The 20104-nt window shown below is 38.2% G+C and overlaps 1 protein-coding gene across 7 annotated transcripts in view; it reads right to left on the bottom strand.

Annotated features, from left to right (window-relative positions):
* Nucleotides 1-180: 180 nt before the first annotated feature.
* LOC139980366 (calcium uptake protein 3, mitochondrial-like) overlaps nucleotides 181-20104 on the bottom strand; it is a 118195-nt gene continuing 98271 nt past the window's right edge. The window contains exons 6-15 of one of the 7 annotated variants that reach the window (XM_071991995.1): nucleotides 19038-19097; nucleotides 16775-16789; nucleotides 10789-10824; nucleotides 7726-7811; nucleotides 6827-6866; nucleotides 6221-6358; nucleotides 5642-5750; nucleotides 5042-5131; nucleotides 2319-2386; nucleotides 181-1385 (exon numbers count right to left, since the gene is read on the bottom strand). In XM_071991995.1, the coding sequence (XP_071848096.1) occupies nucleotides 1311-1385; nucleotides 2319-2386; nucleotides 5042-5131; nucleotides 5642-5750; nucleotides 6221-6358; nucleotides 6827-6866; nucleotides 7726-7811; nucleotides 10789-10824; nucleotides 16775-16789; nucleotides 19038-19097 (717 nt within the window). In that variant the 3' untranslated portion in view covers nucleotides 181-1310. Of the gene's footprint in view, nucleotides 1386-2318; nucleotides 2387-5041; nucleotides 5132-5641; nucleotides 5751-6220; nucleotides 6359-6826; nucleotides 6867-7725; nucleotides 7812-10788; nucleotides 10825-16774; nucleotides 16790-18998; nucleotides 19098-20104 lie in introns of all 7 variants that reach the window. The other 6 variants (XM_071991992.1, XM_071991997.1, XM_071991993.1 and 3 more) reach the window with 6 other exon arrangements.

A 20104-nucleotide genomic window follows, 5' to 3' on the forward strand; every position in this document is an offset into this window, starting at 1 on the left:
CTTTAGATATAAAACAAAGTACAAACTGTGGTACATTGATAGTCCTCTGGCAACAAACTAATTAACCATGGTAACGGAATCTCCTACCATCCATGCAATCCCCCCATCCCCAAATACTTCAAACTCCAATGCCTACCTAGAACCCTACCTCCAAACCACCAACTCCCTCCCCCCCCCCCCTCACCTCACCCTAAACTCCTAACCATTCCATTATCGTGATGCCATTCCCAAATTGATAAATTCTCTATCAAATTTGTCCTGAAGCACACAACATACTAATGTCAGCAAATTGTCACAAATAGCTTAGAGCATTTCCTCACCCCATAACTTAATTTTGGAAGTTCTTTCCCAGCATCCCATCCCATCCTCCCTCCCTCCCCCTCCAATCACTGACACATTTCTTCAGCTAGCTCCAACTATTGCAGGTACTTACTGCTCGGACACTAACATCCTTAGAAACATTGCATTATGAAAATTAAAAATAAATTTATCATATTAGAAATAACAGTTAAGAAAACACTTGGGGAGTATTTCACTTTTTTCTTTTACAAAGAAATCCTTCAAACTTGACAGGCAGCTTTTAAAAGTCCTGATTAGGAAGTAAAGTTGTTACCAAGACGGGCTCGAATATCTGACTCCCATGACATCGTTTAATGATTTCATTGTCTATTCACGTTTACGACACAGCTTATCACACACATGGTACGGATTCTATTTCTGAGATATAGTTGTTTGTTCTCTGTGCATGTACAACACCAAGACTGTGGTTCATGATGTAACCTCTTCTCATAATTTAAAATAAAAACTACCCATGGCATGATTCCTCCCACCATCCCCCCCCCCCCCCCTTGTTTGATCGAATAACAGATTTCCGTTTTCGGGTTGTTAGGTTCTTTTTTAGGATGATGGCTAAAAGTGGGGCGGACAACAATATTTGTGGAGTATCAAGACATTTTAAAATAGTACCTGCTAGTCACATACATAGACACATACATTTTTAATGTGAGGGCGGGGAAGAGGGATTCAAAATACTCATTCTGTCAGTTCTACACTAAACAATGTAAAACTCCCCCAACTGTTGTAGGGCAGGTAGGCCGTGTTTCCACCCCAATTACCCCAGGCCTGTCTGCGCTTGCCGCTGGTAGCAAATTAAACTTATTTTTTCTGAAGTCAACCTGTAGAGTTATTTAACGTGCAGCACCACCCCTCCACCACCCACCACCGTATGCTTGAGGGGGTGATTGGGTCGGTGGATGAAGAAAACACATTATCCAATCAGAACGAGTAGCTCCTCCTGCACTGTACCAGGTCTACTGAGACTGCTTGAGTTCGTGCTTGACACAGGTCTTGAATCCAGCCCAACCCACCGGCTGCTTCAGGTGTTCCTGAGTAATAAAAAAGACAAAGATTTTTATTAAAATTAAAATTTTAACCAAAATTAAAGCATCTGGTCCCCATGTCTGAGGTCCCCACCCCTCCCCCATCTCACCCACCCACTTCAGATAATTAATTCAGTTGTGCTTTACCAGTAACAATTGTAGCAATTGCCCCAAATCGAAAGTGACACCATTTTCAAGACAACGATTCCATGATGTATTTTCTTCAGTACAAGAATGACCTTTAGCCCAGATAAAGCTAGACCTAGGTGTTACAGTATCAGATAAATATGTCAGAAAACACAGCAGAATGAAAATACAGAATAGATAATATTTGCAAGCAGGTAACTTGATTCTTCATTTTGTTTCGCAGAGTGAAATAAACAAAATTCTGATGGGTTTCAAACATCTGTTGGTGATTCAACTATTAAATTTAACAAAATATACCATGTTAATCAATTAATTGATTGGTTGATGGATTGACATGCCTAGATATGTTGCAAGACCAACATATGTGACACAAACCAAACCGTTGGGTGAATTGTCTACCGTATGTTACTGGATTAATCGCTACAAATGTTTTTTTTGGGGGGTGTGGGGGACAGGGGGTGGGGACAGGACCTGGTGATAGACCCCTTCACTACAATTTGGGCAGTTTTGACAAAGTGAACCTGTGATATCACAACTATGCCCAAACTGTTTAACATTTTGGAGGATTTGGGGTATTTTCCAAATTTCCTTCTACCCAAAAGTCAGATGAATTTATGCTTGAATGTATTTGTATTCTAATTTTAGCCTTTCTTGATTTTAAATTTTCTGGTTATTAACAATAATAAAAAAAACGTCTGAAGCATTGCTTTAATAAATAAAAGAACCAACCATCTATGCACCCTACCCACCCACCCCCCTCCCCCACCCCTGCCCTAATTATGGCTACGTTACCCGGAATCCTCGGTGAGCTCTGTTTTTCATTGCACCCATAAACTCTCTCTGTAGTAATTTACCGTCACCTGAGTAGTAATAAAAGAAATCTCATTTCCTAACACATGGTTCTACATGCTCAGGCACACAAACAGACAGACTAACTATGAAATAATAAACACGTATATCTTATTCATCAAACATTGATGTCAAATAAAAGAGGTGCCTTTTTCTTTTTTTTTCTCTTTATTCTTGAAAAGGATAAATGGCAACTCCAAATTCTTACATGTAGAAGTCTGATGTTAGTCTGTGGTGTAGTATTTCCCACCAAGACACTTGTTTTGACATACACAGAGATACAGTTATTGCAATGACATCACTAGTTATCTTCTAGTCTGTATCATCTTCCCAAACCTAGAATCTCATAATTATAGCCACTTGCTCAACAACAAAAATGACAGTGCATAAAATATCTAACTTGCTAAAATCAAATTCAATCTTGCATTTTGACTTGAATTAATACCATCTTTTTGTCTATTGTGCAAACAATGAAATCTACAGCCATTTAGCCAGACAAATAAGTCTGAATTTCGAGGCCTGAATCTTCATCTAACATGATGAAGGGTAAGGTGGTTTAAGATAGCGTGTGGTGGGTAAGGGGAAAGAGACAATGAGGAGGGTTGAAGTGGGGTGAAAGTTAGAATTGTACATGAAGGGTTGTGTCAGACCTGTGCAGAGAGAGGTGGAAGTAAAGTGAGGTGCGGGTAGTAGAGAGAGGTAGCTGGTTAGTGGTATGTGTTTGAGTGGTATGTGTTTGAGTGGTGTGCAACGGGGACAAGACAGAACAGGGTGAATGTTTTCCAGCAAAGGGCAATGGTGGAAGTAGGTGCAGCAGTATGAGGTTGGTCAGCGATGTGGGGTGAAGTGGCTCTGAATAATAATCAAAGCAGCAAGTTGCAGGACGAGATAAGTTGACCACTTAGGCTGACATAAGTTGCAAATGTGGAGTGAGGTGGGTTTCAGAAGGATAAAGTGGTACTGTTGTTGTGTGAGGTGGGTTTGAGACACAGCATGAGATTAAGTGTTGTTTGAGGTGGGTTTGAGGCATGGAATGAGGTTGATCTTGAGTGAGGTGGGTTTGAGGCATGGAATGAGATGGATGTTCTGTGTGGTGTGTTTGAGGCATGGAATGTGATTGGTGTTGTGTGAGGTGGGTTTGAGACACGGCATGAGATTAAGTGTTGTGTGAGGTGGGTTGAGGCACAGAAAGAGATTGGTATTGTGTGAAGTGGGTTTGAGGCATGGAATGAGGTTGATCTTGTGTGTGGTGGTGGGTTTGAGGCATTGAACGAGGTTGATCTTATGTGAGGTGGGTTTGAGGCATGGAATAAGGCAGGCGCGGCGGAACGGAAAAATTATTGGGGGGGCTAATGTGTGGAGACTATCTAAGCGGAGCGCCACCATCGGTTGGCGCGGAGCGTACACGAAAAAAAATTTGGTTTTTTCAAACCCCCAGATGGCCGGAAACGGCACTTCCCGAGTGTTTTATGCTGCGAATACCTAGCCCTAAAATATGGGTCTCAAGCCTGCAATTTCTCAGATTGCACGTAAAAGTCTGTAAAAACATTGTAATTTGTATATTCGATGGTGTTTTAAGAGAGTAGCTATTACTCGTAGTGTACTCGCAAAGACGTTTTTGAGCGTAGTAAGGGCAGTGGCGGAGCTAGGGGTATTGGTCAGGGGGGGCAAGAATGGAGTCTGTAGGGGCGCTTTCGACACTATCTAAGCGGAGCGCCACCACAGGCTGGCGCGGAGCGTACAGAAAATTTTTGAGTAAAGTTACTCCCTAGATTGCAGGAAATGACCCTTTCCGGGCCTTGCTAATTTGCAGATAAACGGAGAATAAATAGGTGTCGTCGCCATTTTGTCGGAAAATTACACCAACAGAATATGACAAATGTCAATAGGTACTGTATATTAGAGCGCAATAAAATAGTCAATAATCGCGAATAAGTTAAAAGTAGTGAAAAGCTGAAAAGGGTGCCAGCAGTCCATTTGAGTCCGTCAGGAGGGGGGGGGGATCCGCCCCCTGACTGTATATATGGACGCTCCGCCACTAAGTAAGGGGATGTTGGAGAACTGGCTGAAATGAGGCAAGTCATTGGCCTAAGACGAAGTTGTGTTACGCTTACCGGTACTCACACTCACTGCTTCCACTTTTCACGGGGCGTGAAGACGCGGTTGGGGTGACAATGTGGTCTATAGCCAGGGGACGGGCTGAGGGACCAGGGTCCCCCAGCAATTACTAAAATTATTACACCTATAAAGTATATGTGTGCATCGGACAGATCGACAAGTATGCATTGAAAAATGGGCAGATGCACGTTTCGGAGCCTTGGTAAATATTGGGGGGGCTTATCATGCATTTGCCCCCTCAACTTTTTCATTGGGGGGGCTGAGCCCCCCCAAGCCCCCCCGGTTCCGCCGCCACTGGAATGAGGTTGATCTTGTCTGTGGTGGGTTTGAGGCATGGAATAAAATGGATGTTCTGTGAGGTGGGTTTGAGATATGTAGGGTTATAGATTTGAAGAAGGAATAGCCCATTGGTGACAACAGTCAGGATACAAGAGCAATGTGGGACAAAGCGGGCCTTAAAATATGGCAACAGAATACGAAAATATTCTTAAAATATTAATGTTAATGTCTAGGTTACCCAAACTGAGATTGAATAAAGTCTAACTTACCGTCTTGGTCAAAAATCTGAAAGACTGTGTGTACTACATGATCAGCAAGTTGATGGCCGGTAGTGACCAGAACAGCTCTCCTAAATTCATCTGTAAGATAAGAAAATTGAAAAACAAAAGTGGATTCATACATTGTAATCTGTTGTGATAGGTTTTCATTAATGTAGATGGAATTTATTACAGTACAGATGGAAGAAATAAAAAGAAGAATCATTATGAGACTGCATAGCATAGTTAGGAATAACAAACATTTGATATTAATACTGAATGAGAAAGAAATGTGTGAGAGTTTTCAGGTCCTTGGAAAGTTATATTCCAAATCAAAATTACTTCAGCCTACATATGATTTCATAGTGTGAATATTCATAACAAGTTGAGTCATTTACATACCTCCAGACAATGACTGGGTAGTATATTGCATACATCCTCAGAACATTTATTAAGAATTGATTTCATACTATGAATATTCATAACAAGTTGAGTCATTTACATACCCCCAGACAATGACTGGGTAGTATATTGCATACATCCTCAGACCATTTATTAAGAGTTAATTTCATACTATGAATATATTCATAACAAGTTTAGTCATTTACATACCCTCGGACATTGGTTGATCAGCAAACGAGTACATCCTCAGGACAATTTCAAAGTCATCCAAGTTGTTGACAAACTGGAAAAAGTCTTTGAACTGCTCAAACGTTATACCCTGCAGCAATAGTAAAGAAACAAAGAAAATATTGAAATCCATATTGAAAGAATATTACAAAGATTGCCATAACTCTTAAATATCTTTAAGATTCCTTTGCTTGTTTATGACTCAGGTTTTTAATACCAACTTTGTTCGAATCTTGCTCTGTGTCAATAATGCCATCATTAACACTGCCTATTAAGTCTGCAAAAGTGGCGGAGTATTTTAGCTCTTAACATCAGACAGTAAATTAGTCGGTGCATGACACTGACATCTTTAGCCCAGAGTATTCTATGCAAATAAAGCTAAGCCTAAAACTCATCAGTTTTTTGAAAAAACTTTTACGGACAGTTGTTATCTGTAGTATCTCATCACATTCGTGCCATTACCTGACACCAACTCTTTGGGCTCATATCTTGGAACTGTAAGAGTTGAGTAAAACTGAAAACATAAACCAAACTGGATGCTTTTGAAGGAGTATAACAAACCTTTTCTTCCTGGGTCCTCTCCCGCACCATGTCCAGGTAATCTTCTATCTCCTCGTCGTCCAGGTTGGTGTACTTGAAGATGGCCTTGGCAAACTCCACCTCGGAGATGGTCGGCATTCCTTTCGACTGTTCTTGAAAGTGCAGAAGTTGTTAATGGAATCAATATAATGACAGCATTTTGTATTTATAACTGAGCCAAAACCTGATCGATCGTGCTGAAAAAAATTTGGTGGCTGTTTAAATTATCAAACAATTGTTATTTTGTCAAAAAATTGAGCCCTCCTCTCAAAGCAATGGCTGCTTTGTTTGCTTTGTCCATTTCACTTATTAAGTAATAAAGCCGCCTACATTAATTACTACAGTAATTAAGTCCCATATCCTTTGAAATGAGCAGTGTACAATCACAGGAAGTGTTCCTCGGTAACTACCCTCTAGTATGCTTACAATCAACTCATAATTACCCCCCCCCCCCCAACCATCCTCATCACTCACATATGGAAACAATTTTCACCACTGAATCAAACATACAAGAACTTTCATCTTCAAAATTGTGCTCCAAATTTATGGTTAAAAAGTATTCAATTGATTTGGTATGAAAAAGGATATCTCCAACTCGAGAACTTCTGACTGCAGGTTATCCATAAAACTGAAAACAGAAAATAAACAATTAGAAAATGTTAGCACCAGCCCATGAATAATCCCCTACAACCCCCCCCCCCCATTCACCCAACCACCCATTCCTCCATACACCTATAAGAATGATGAGTATGATTATTACAAAACTCCTCCTTTCCTGCCCTCCCCACACCTTCCCTTCCCCTACACATTCCATATATATCCCTGAGTTGTAGGCATATAACATTTACACCAATAGCTCACAAGGTAATGTTTCTATTGCTTCAACAGTGAACTAATAGTCAACATGGAACACACTATGAGCTCATGGATATTTTGACTTTTTCCAAGATAAAATCTGTTTGCTCTGGAAATGCGGGAAAAGTGTAATGTACTGATTTAATTTTTAACTAACTTACAAGTACAGGATAATTTTAGCTAACGATACTGATTGATTAACAGACCAGCTTGCTTCAGCTGATTGGCCAGATCAATATTCCATTATTCTTAACGTTATAATATCACCAAGGCATACTTTGATACTCTCAATCAGACCAGATTATAAGTTTGCATCAGGCTATACTCTTACATGGTGCCTGGGACAGACCTCATACTACACACACGTACCCCCATAATACCCGCCCCTTCCATCACCCCAGAGTGATACTACAAACCTTGGAGACCAGGCTACACTTACATGCTGTCTCGGACCTCATCTTTGTCACATGTACCCCCATAATACCCCCTACCCCCTCCCCTCCACCACCCCAGAGTGGTACTACAAACCTTGGAGACCAGGCTACACTTACATGCTGTCTCGGACCTCATCTTTGTCACACGTACCCCCATAATACCCCCCTCTCCCATCACCTCAGAGTGATACTACAAACCTCGCAAACGTATCGTAGTCGAGAGTGTCCTTTCCTTTGGAGCCGAAGAAGTAACGCAGAAGGGTGGTTTCCTGAATGTGAAGTTCCTGTACTCATCATGCATACATTGAAGGAATAAAACAAAGATATGCAACGTTGAACAAAATGAAACCCATGTTACAAGATAGGGTGGTACACTTATATAATTCCCAGAGCAGAAACTAGCCAGTGTCAGTGAAACCCCCTCTCCTTCCATACCAACCACCCCCACCACCAATCAGGACCATTGTTACTGGTCATGCATCACAAGGGTTGCAATACGATCTTGTGTCATTCATATTGATCAGAATAATTGTTCTGGTTAGAACTGGTTTTGATCCTTAATCAGTTTGCTTTCTTTGTTTTTTCATTTGGTGCAAGCTACAGTCGGTATAAAGGGGGAACACGATGTGCAAGCTACATCTAATATGTCATTGTATGTTGAAGAAAGTCTTTAATATATAACTCATCTTGGGAGTGGGTCCATTGAGCTACACACATTTGGTATATATCACTGGTTACTCACCATGATATCGATAGTTAAAAATCAAATTCAGCCAGGTACAGAAATCAAATCGGTATTAAATCCCTACTTATACTTTAACAAATATAATCTAGTCTTTAAACAAACTTATAAACTCATAGAAAACCGAAACATTTTCTGGTTGCAGCATGTGACAGACTGTGTGACACACGTCACAGACTGTGTGACACACGTCACAGACAGTGTGACACAATTATTATACGTCAGATCATAGTTAGTACCACAGCAAGCATGTTGTTCACTTCACTGCAAATGGAAGGTGAGTCTTTTCATATGGAAGATAACTACTGAAAATGCACATTCTGCACTTGATTGTGATGGGTAAGAGAAATTAAAAACTGCAGGGTATATACTCTTTTCATATTGTTAGGAGTAAAGCAGGAGGGAAAAGGGGGTTCATATTCAAAAATTCTAATTCACAAAACTTATGTTGATGATTGTGGGTGCTATAGTCATATGTATGGTCCACAAAGTTAAAAACAAACTGAAGTGATTTTCACTGCTTCATGCATAAATGAACTGTTAAACACACATTAGACGTGTTTCTAGCACATACTATATAAATATCATGTGCTACCTTACTTTAGTTGAGTATAGCAGGATTAGAACGACAAACAAATTTCTACAGAATCTTCCTATTGATACACCATACTTTAAATTTTCCATTTTTTGCTAACTTCTTGTTTCTTACTCCCCTTCCAATCACCATTATACACTCAACACCCAGTCCACCCCCCCCCCCCAACCTCCCCTGACTTAAGCTGCATTGTGGGAATTGGTTGTTATTTGCCACTCAATTATGCCTCATCATGAAATGTTCACACATAATTGGACCACGCAACCCCTCCCCCCCCCCACCCCTCTCAATCTAACAATCTAAACTGAGAGATCTACATGGAGCTTACAACCAGTTGGCTGCGAAAAATAGTTGCACGGTGATCATTTCGGCACCTTATAGAAAAGGTTGTATCCCAGAAATTAAATGTTATTTCCAATCTTATGTTTTTGCATGATGTCATCATCATTCACGGTGGTTTTGGTGGACAGACTAACGTAAAAGATTCTGTCCTTGTGCATACTCATCTCTCCTGTGGTATGACATTAATAGCAAATACAGTCTTAACATGGGATCAGTGTTATTAAACGTGGTATGATATTAGCATATACAGTCTTAACATGGGATCAGTGTTATTAAACCCAATATGGCCATGAAGATATAGATTGTACAACTGAAATGTCAAACCTGCAAATCCCCAAACTTGGACATTTATATGCTGTTCAATCAAGTCTGAGAAAGACTATTAGGGGAGGGAGGGAGGGGAGGGAGGGGAGGGAGGGAGGGAGGGGAGGGAGGGGAGGGAGGGGAGGGGGGAGGGGGAGGGGGAGGGGGAGGGAGGGGGGAGGGAGGGGAGGGAGGGAGGGGAGGGAGGGGAGGAAGGGGAGGGGATTGTTACATGATTACAAAGGGAGGATCAAAGCATTATACCATTTCTTGCTGCCTTCTCTAGCTACAATATGAGCGATATCCATCAAAATGTGTTAATTATCGACTAACAAAACCAATATAACTGGATATATAATAGCTATACCTATAGCTAGCTATATTTGAGCTATAAGTATAGCTGGCTATACACCTGCTATATTATATAGGTGGCTACACATTAGCTATATATTGTTGAATATATGCACTAGCTATACCAATAGCTGGCCATATATTAAATAGCTATAAAGCTGGAGCCTATAATACACTTGCGACATGCATACTTGGCTACACACCAGCTACATCCATTGATAGCTATAATACACTAGCTATAAACAGTCACTTTGCACTAGCCATGATACCCATTATGGCCGGCTACACAATTGAGCGTACAACTCGATCCATTCTACCATTATAGATCCGTGGCAGACCAGATCATATTTGTCATATATCATTGTATGCTCAATATGGTTTAACTTCCACAAAAATTGAACATCTTTGCAGAAAGTTGATCTCTTTTATTCAAATTTGCATGATTTTTACTAATACTTTCTGAATGTGAGCTTCCATTACTGTTACTATATAAACACCAACTAATACAGAGTCCTTGATTGACCGAACTGTTAGAACCATCAGTATAATTGATGTCATAAGAGGAGCTATGCTAAATCTCTACATATGAGGAAGTATCAGTCGGTAGGATTTCAGTTGCAACTCCCCCCCCCACCCCACACCCTCCTCCACCATCCAAATAAAAAAAAAATCATCTTTTCACCTTCAAACTCACAGACTAATTGTTTTGTTTTAGTATGGTCATTCACCTGGTCAGCCATAACGTTTCCTGTTAATTTTTGCAGTGGTGAATTATTTAAAATGTGTTAATTGAGACCTGTCACTTATTATAAAGCTACAGTCTATAATCTGCAGAGGCTAAAAAGGATCTTTTCAGCTGCTTATACACCGGTGTGGCTGCGAAAGCGTGGATTATAAATATTTACCCAAAAGCAATTTTGCCAATTACCTCATCCACCTGCACAGCTTGGAAACGTTTCTTGGCCTGTTAGTATATATAATTAGGCATTTCAAAGAGGCCGTAAAATGGGAATTGTATCAAAATGGAATAATCATGGAATTTTTCTTTTAAAGAGTGAAAATCAGAGGAGATTAATTAATCTTACACCACACCATTTGCATGATAAAATAGATGATTATCTTGTAGATTTCCTGCAAATTTTAACAGGTATCAAATTCTCTCTGACCCACACACCTCCCTACCCCCCCAAAAGAAAACCCACCTTCACCCCATGGTAGATTTAATAATAATAATTATAGCTACATAAATGAAGTTATTATTTCAGGATAAATCTCATTGTTGTCCCTGTCCCATTTATATTATTCACCCAATCTCCTGCCAACTCCCCCCACACTCCCCCACCACCCCCCCCACCAACACCTGTGCTGTGGCCAGGTGGATAATAGGCAGTGGCATTTCAAGCAATGAGGCTTAGCAATCAGGAGGTTCCTGCTTCGACATCAGGCCGGGTCATAATAAGGCCGGTTTTCATCCAAGAGCAAATCTATGGTTTTCCCATCTGACATAGTTTTCCAATTTGCAAAGATGTCAAATTTGAGCTAAAACATTGAATTGGAAGCCACCCTACATGAAACCCATAAACCATTGTGAGCTTCTCCCACATACATGGTCGCTTCAGCATCATAAAAATAATGAATCACTCTCCATCCTTGAAGCCATGCCCCCTTTATGCAAGCTGACAAGCTGACAAAATCTCAGTTACCAACAAGACAATGCAGCTTTAACATTTGGATAGCAATTCTTATAGCAAACTTGGAGTATTTTACTCCAATAATACACCCTGTTAGATCTTCCATTTTTTTAGTAAGCAACTGAAGGCTATTATGAGCGAGCAAATCATCAATTTGCATTAATCCTCAATATTTCCTTGCCAATAACTGTATTTACAATTTATCACATTTTTTCTAAAGCAAAGAGAATTATGAAACTTTCAAGCTCTACAAAATTATTGCATATATTTGAAATCAGCGATCACTCTAATGACCTAGGTTATAAAAGCCAAAAAAACAAAATTGGGATTGTATTGGTTGTTTGGAATGATACAGCAAACGTTTTTCAATATCATACAAAAATTTACTTAAAAATTATCCAAATGAGTTGTTTCGTTGATAATTCTGTGGGATATCATAACTCGATTCTTCCAACATACCAATCTCGATCCAGAATTATGCAGGACAGTGGGTATCATTGAGAGAGTAGGATGCGAGCAGACTTTAATTTATTGGAAAGGAAGTTTGTTTCTGGATTTTTGAATTTGTTTTAACAATGTACCATGTTTATCTGATACTGGCAGTTAGGGTACATTGCATGTTTATTTTGAGTCCTGGAGTGGGGGAGGGGAGGGGAGGTTATCATTAATAGTCCCACTGTTGGACCTGCCACTGACAACTCTCATTTATAAATAGATTACACTATTTCGATCGGGGAGACCTGAGCACGACCCCTTTTTTCGAAAATGTCCGCAATACTACCCAAATCTAGAAAGGCAATTCAAATCTGTGGCTTCTTGGAAAAGTAGAATTGACAATAATTGTTTTCATATTCTATATAGAAACAATAGCTGACCTTTATTATTTGGTTAGTAGATGATATGAAGAAGAATGAGGTTAAAGTTAAGTTCAAGAATTATCAGTGGGAAACACCACACACACCAACAGTGGCAACTACTGATTTGTTGTGCACGAAATGCCAAAGACATTAAACTCGTTAACACACTTTACATTTCACACGATTGGGCGTACAGTAGGAAATGCATGAGGTCGATCTGTCTTGAAATTATGAAAACAACAACAAAACAAAAGTTATATCTTTCAGATCCTAGGTAACATTATGACATGTTAGATTTACAAAATGCCAGATACCACTTTTATAAGGCTAGAATAGTCCCCAAATGGAGCAAAAGCATTTTTTCTTAGCTGTTTTAGGGGAAGTTGTTCCTATCACAATGATATCTGTCATATATTATAAGCCAGAAATGATGGTTGGATTAATGTCACCTTTAATTTAGTTGCAGTACCTCAGTCACCATGAAATGTTATTGGTGTGAAGGGACCCGGGTATCATAGTGTTTCTATGAACCCAGTTTAGTTATAGACAATTGATAAAGTGTCAATTATCTATATTAATGTTATTGGTGTGTAGGGACACGGGTATTGTAGTGTTTCCATGAACCCAGTGTAGTCATAGATAATTGGTAAAGTGTCAATTATCTATAATTATATTATTGGTGTTTAGGTACCCGGGTGTCAAAGTGTTTCTATGAACCCAGTTTAGTCATAGACAATTGATAAAGGGTAAATTATCTATAATAATGTTATTGGTGTGAAGGTACCCGGGTATCAAAGTGTTTCTTTTAACCCAGTTTAGTCATAGACAATTGATAAAGTGTGAATTATCTATAATACAGTTATTAGTGTGAAGGTACCCGGGTATCATAGTGCTTCAATGAACCCAGTTTAGTAATAGACAATTGATAAAGTGTAAATTATCTATCATAATGTTATTGGTGTGAAGGTACCCGGGTATTGTAGTGTTTCTATGAACCCAGTTTAGTCATAGACAATTGATAAAGTGTCAATTATCTATCATAAAGTTATCCGGGTATTGTAGTGTTTCTATAACCCAGTTTAGTCATAGCCAGTTGATAAAGTGTCAATTATTTGGCACTTTTTTCACCTTCATTTTCAGTCCACCATTCTTCAATCTATCGTTTGATTTGACCTATATATATGTTTCTCTTTTATGTCTAAAGTGGATTCCATTTCTAGCAAACATAGATTTAACCCATTTTTTTTCTCTTTTGGTTTCCAAGGAGACTGAAAATAAGTGTCGTAGGTTGCGATATCTATGTAAGTTTCATTGTTATGTTAATGTCATGTGGTGTCGAGGGTTAAATGTGATAAAATATTCATCCAATCAGGTAGGCATATGTTAACAAGCTAGGTCGGCCTTTCAGCATTCAGTCAGATAATCTGATTTCTCAGCAATGGCCTCATTTCAAACAGGGCTCTTTCATTTATGTGACATTTCTAAAGATAATGAAAGAGAGACCCATTCATAAAGAATGAGATCTCATTTAATGGACCTGTAATACTAATGGAGGGTGCAAATAAAGCCAGAATTTAGACAAAATTACAAAGTCTAATTTTTTGTTTTGCTTTTTATGTTGAATTTTGGAATCATCCGTTGTGATATAAAAAGTAGAAAACCATATAAAGTTTCCTTTCAGTGAAAGAATAAAAAATTCACTTCAGAACAAAAAAATAAAAAAATTCACACCTCTCTAAAAACTTCCATTTTCATATGCAACAAAAGTTTCAAAATTTATGAATGCCTGTTATGCTTCAAAATCATTGCTAATTTCTACACGACTGTGTTTTAAAAGCAACATTGTCAATTTTTACTGTCATGCATAATTCTGTACGGCGTATGGAATTTTATTATCATCAAGTGTCTTGGTAATTTAGGTACCTTTAAGTAGTGACCCTGAGAATTTGTCATTAATTATCATCACATTTTATACAAATAAGACACATTTATAGCCACAACTTTGCACAATTTGATCGAACGTCCTAAGCTATTGACTACTTATTTAAATTTTTACCAGCTAAAAAAGATCACACCAGTTTTAATCCTGGTTCAAAACATTATTACAGACTTTATTTAACTGTTGTTTGCAGCCCTCCCCCCCCCCCCACAGCCCCTTTTGAATAATACCTGAAGTACATAAATTATTTTTAATTTAAAACTAAACATACACAAATATATATATATAGAAATGGACTTTATGAAAAAGCTTTGAAGCAGTACATGAAAGGAAAGAATTGAGAATTTTCACACAAAATGGAAGAATAAATTTCTAGGAAGCTAAGCAAGATTCACTTCATTTGGGGAATTTCAACCAAATTTTACTTGAAATTTGAATACCTTTTACCAAAATTTAGAGAAAAATAGGTAAGAAGAAAGATGTGTTTAACATGATATGTAAAGAACTTATCTGTAAGAAAAAATTTTAAAAAAAGTTTGTTTCGACATATGGAGGTGAATTCAATGTTTTCATGTATCTTTTAAGTGTGACTACGCATATGAAATTTTCAATATATGATACCGTGAAATGTTTTGTATGTTAAATCAAGCTGCCTTCATGGGCTTCATGTACATCTAGGGCCTGTGTTGAAGGATGAAAACTAAGGCGGATTGTTTTATGTTCATATGTCATCATTCAACCAACCTTAAAAATTTGAGTAATTAGTAATGGAACGATTACACTACTACCCAATTTCTCTACAAGGGTGGTTCTAAATGTTCTAATGTACACACATGCACACTATGGGTCAGTACACATTGTGATCCAGACTAGTGAATAAAATGCAAATGAACACCAGGGTCAGTTAATGTACATACTAGGACAGGAAGGGGCAGGAAAAAAAACAACCCACATTTAATGAGACGGAGAGGAAGCCTGTAAATATGAGAAACTACTCCCACCTCATCCTGTTCTGACATTCTTTCCCCTTCCCTCCCCTACCCCCCCCCCCCACCTCACTCACTCATTCTCTCCCTCTCCTTACCTCCCTTCATTGTCAAAAGTGACTGAAAGAATATATAGCTTGCCACGATCAGCTCTATGATGTTTTCTACAGACTACTAATAGTGATTGATTTTCTTCTGACAGATTTCGAGATAGTGAAATTCATCCGAAAATGTGGAAGGACCATTTAAAGGTGACAACTGATACGTTCTTATCTCTCTCCCTACATGTGATGAAATATCACTTCCTTATGACAACAATTCTATTTATTGTAAAACATCATTTTGGATTCATATAGATCAGTCATAACCAGATTTATCATATGCTGATTTACTTTTAATACATACAGATTATCCCTAATCGGATTACAGGTCCCTTAGCTGGGCTGACGGACTCAGAAACAGAGTCTGTCAGAGGCTCTATGTTGGTGGTCAGGGGTACATAATGTCAGTCAGAGGTTATGATAGCAGCCTGTCTGCTAGAATCTCATCAAATGTCATTTCATACAATCTAGGAACGTAGGCATAGAAAATTGAAGGATACTGCGACTGCCTCAACCGTAAGGTGGTAACGTGGGACTGTTCTAGTATTGAATAGCCGAGTTGGCATAGGGTGTGAGAATTTTTATCCTACGCTTTCCCTTTAAAGCCAGAAACATTCTTTTCTCTGCACAAGCTGTTTTCAATATCTCTGCAGTCAGACTCCTACATTAAGTTTCCTTGTACCTAAAGGTCTGCATGTGGGGCGTACCTGCAAATTTGAAGTCTTGGGAGATCAATTATTCCACAAGGCTGAATCAAAACCCTATCCAAATGTCCGTTTTTTCTTCCTGCCTTAATATCCATTCTATAATCGTCGATCTTAATTCCTATACACCCCGATGGCCTTTGTGGCAATGCGTTCTCTACAAACTTCATCATTTCACTCCATAAAAATTCAGATGTTAAAAAAAATGTAATGCCTTTTGGAATTTTTTGCATTATGACTGTCACCATCAAAGCTAACTTAACCAAAACCAAAAACAATAAAAATAAATAAGAAACCATATTGTATAACTTTCTACTTGAGGAAAAAGTATTCACCCATTGAAAGGGGCAACTTTACATCACTATTAAATTCTTCATCAAATTTATACCACATCAAAGGGGGGGATGGGAAGTGGGCTGGGGTGGGCCAAGGTGGGCAGGTGAGAGGCTTCCTCTCGTCTCTATCTCCTCCTCTCCATTAGACATGAGCGGTTGATGATGAAGTTTTGCAAGATGTAAGAAGCAGGTTTTACATTATCAGAAAAATCCTCTGGAACCAAAAGGGTCACGCATTAAAGTGCAACAAAATCTTATACGAGAAAAAAAAAAAAGAGTTAACAATAATAATTTTTTTTACCTCAGAGTTCCAGATCTAAGAAGGGGTGAAACAAAGGAATCAGTAACATTTGAGAAACATTTATGTGAAGAGGGTATAAAAGAATATTTACTACAAAAAAAAAATGGTAAATGACATGAAGAGGATAGTGGATGTTGGATCTACATGGGGTGTTTTTACCATCGCCAAGTCAACACATGTACACCATAGGTTTTTCTTCTTCTCGTTTTGCAACAATATCAGAAAAGTTGTTTTCAACTTTTCATATTGCTTTTGCAAGGTACCATAATTCCATATCTGTCTTTGATAATCATTTACTATTACTGACAAGAATTGATGGAAGGATTGGCCACAACATTTCTCTCGATTTGATCAATGTAACTCAAAAGATGAAGTCAATACCCATGACTCTCTCTCTCTGTCCAAATTTTGTTCAATGAGACCTTTCGCTCTAACAATACTTTTTTTCCCTTTAAATCCAACAGGCTCATTTCACTCACAGTAATAGCAAAGATTGCAATTTTTCAAGATATATTTTTCAACATACTGAAGATGAATATATTGAAAGATGGGCAGGAACTAAATCATATCACTAGCAATTTGCAGCAACACCCCACCCTCTCATACAAAACTGAAAAATAATTATTAACCATTAATCCAATGCAGAATACTCTGTTTTGAAATGTTTTCCACAAAATTTCATGTCATGTTTTATTGATTCATTTTCAAATCTTTGAGTGTGCCGGTTTGGTGCTTTAAATGAGAGGTGGGAATGAAATTGGCCAGACAGGACACAGAAACTTTATACTCGATCAATGTGTCGCAAAAACTTAAGGATGGCACTCCTGTGATATATTTTCTATCACAAGTAGGACCTTTATACAAACTCCCCCACAGTATCGCACATTTCATAGTTCTGCCACGTTACGACGTTCATTAACGGGGATGTGAACAGATCTTCATGCGGGCTACAGAAAAAGATTTGTTCACGGGATGCACTTTGCCCGACAATTATGTAACAAGTTTAGGTTATCAGGTCTTTTATCCTTCCTTTAACAGTATCCCTCCCTTCCCATCCTCCCTCCCCACTTCCCCAACTTTCCCCACTCCCCCACAAAATGGCAAATCCTTTTCAGAAAGCAATTCTTCTCTCCAGTGATGATGGGTGTTTTAATGTTGACTTGGCAACGGAAAATAACTAAACGACCACTAGATATGAGGAGTACGGAAAAACTATCTACTTTGACAAACAGATGGACGACACAAGAAAAAAAACCACAAGGATGTTCAAACAGACTCGGCTTTGACATGACAACATGAGCGAGAAACTATGGAGAAGGTTTTTTGGGTATAAGCAGGAAGAATGGAGGCTTGAAATTTCCTCTCATGCAGAGAGGGGCAACAAAAAAATGATCATTCTTTATGAAATGTTGTTGAAATTTCTGATCATTTAAGTTTTTAAAAAATTTGTTTAACAGTTAACCATTTAACAAACTATTTTTTCTTTCACTTCCTTCTTTAGTCTTGATATTTTTAAATTTCCAGCGGACAGACTAAAATCGCAATACACTCACTTTGGAAAAAGAAATATATTCAGCAATACTGAAAAGGTTATAAAACTTATAAATTTGACGGCAAAACACAGAAAAGGAAATAAGAGTTTTAAAGAGAGCCCAAAGCCACTGAGAGAGTATAAAATGAAAGAAAATAACAAGAACCAGTTCACAGCAGACTTTCATAGAACAAAACAAATCGATTAATAACCGATATTAACACATTTGGCAAAAATATTGCGTTTTTTTTTTTTTTTCCTCAACACAAATTAACAGCGAAATCAAGGCGAAAACTTTTCAAACAAACGAAGTACTAAAAAGTATCAAATGATAGAAAGGAGCACAAAAGGTAACAGTAGTTTTGGAAGAATTCAAGAATTGTGCGATCGAGCGAACGCAAAATGAAATTGGTATCGGCACTGTGTGCAAAATGTTGAACAGAAAAGGAAATATAGTTTTGCACCATTTTAAGGCAGCCTATACTCGACAACAGGAACTTCAAGTTTGACCAAAAACAAAACCAACAAGTTTTGCACTTAAGTTGCTGAAAATAGGAGGAGTGGTAGATATGAAAGCAAAATTAGAAAGAGGCAACACCAATGAACAGGAGGGGGTTCTTTTTCCAAAGTGAGAGTAATATTTGCAATTTTTGGTCCGTTCTGATCTGGTCTGTTGTCGGTTGCACTACGTACAGAGTCTGGAACATCATAGAACTTGCTCAGGAGACTCACAGAGTCATCTTCGTCTCCGCCTTTGCGGCTAAGAGACTTCTTGCGGAAAATTTCCTCCATCTGTCATAGCGAGAGAGAAAGAGAGAAACATTTACTGGAATATTAATTGGAACGTTATCAGAAAGAACTTTGTTTACTTTTACTAGTATTCTAGTATACAAGTATATACAAGTATAAACTAGTATACAAGTATACTACTGGGTATACATGCTCTACATAGGTATACATGTTTACTACTAGTAAACAAGTATACTAGTATACAAGTTTACAAGTATACAAGTATATACAAGTATAAACTAGTATACAAGTAGACTACTGGGTATACATGCTCTACATGGGTATACATGTATACTACTAGTAAACAAGTATACTAGTTTACAAGTATACAAGTATAAACCAGTATACAAGCTCTACATACTCTAAAGGGTATACCTGTAACTATACTAGTAAACAAGTATACTAGTATACAAGTATACAGGTATATACAAGTATAAACTAGTATACAAGTATACTACTGAGTATACATGCTCTACATACTCTACCTGTTCTTTCTCACAATGTTAGTGTTTTTATACAACATTCCAGATCAACTCTGAAATAATGATGACAGAGCTCACAATATCAAAGAAAGCTCTCACAAACAACAATTACAACATAGTAACACATCACAAATGCATAGGCAAACAGGAAGCAAGTTGGATTTTCTTTTGTTTTGTAAAGTCTAAATTTAAAAGCAGCATATATAGCCATTATTTCATAGGTACCCAGAAGATTTTCATTGCAAGTTCAAGGCAAAACTGGATTGTGTTAATTTCACAATTTCAGATATAAATGATAGAATTAAAAGCAGAATCTAGAAAGTGATCGACCACAACACCACAAACTCACTATAACCAGCTCTCCTGTAACATGTGAGCTTGGCTTAATATTTATTGAACAGTCCACCTCACTCTTGCTCAACTTCTCCCTCCTTCAACTCTTCCTCATTTGATCCCCCCCCCTCCCCCTCTCCTGGTCCATAAACATTACGCAATATCTACCTACCATCACACAAAGTCAATCAGACA

This window comes from Apostichopus japonicus, chromosome 14, assembly GCF_037975245.1.
Source record: "Apostichopus japonicus isolate 1M-3 chromosome 14, ASM3797524v1, whole genome shotgun sequence".
NCBI classification, from domain to species: domain Eukaryota; kingdom Metazoa; phylum Echinodermata; class Holothuroidea; order Aspidochirotida; family Stichopodidae; genus Apostichopus; species Apostichopus japonicus.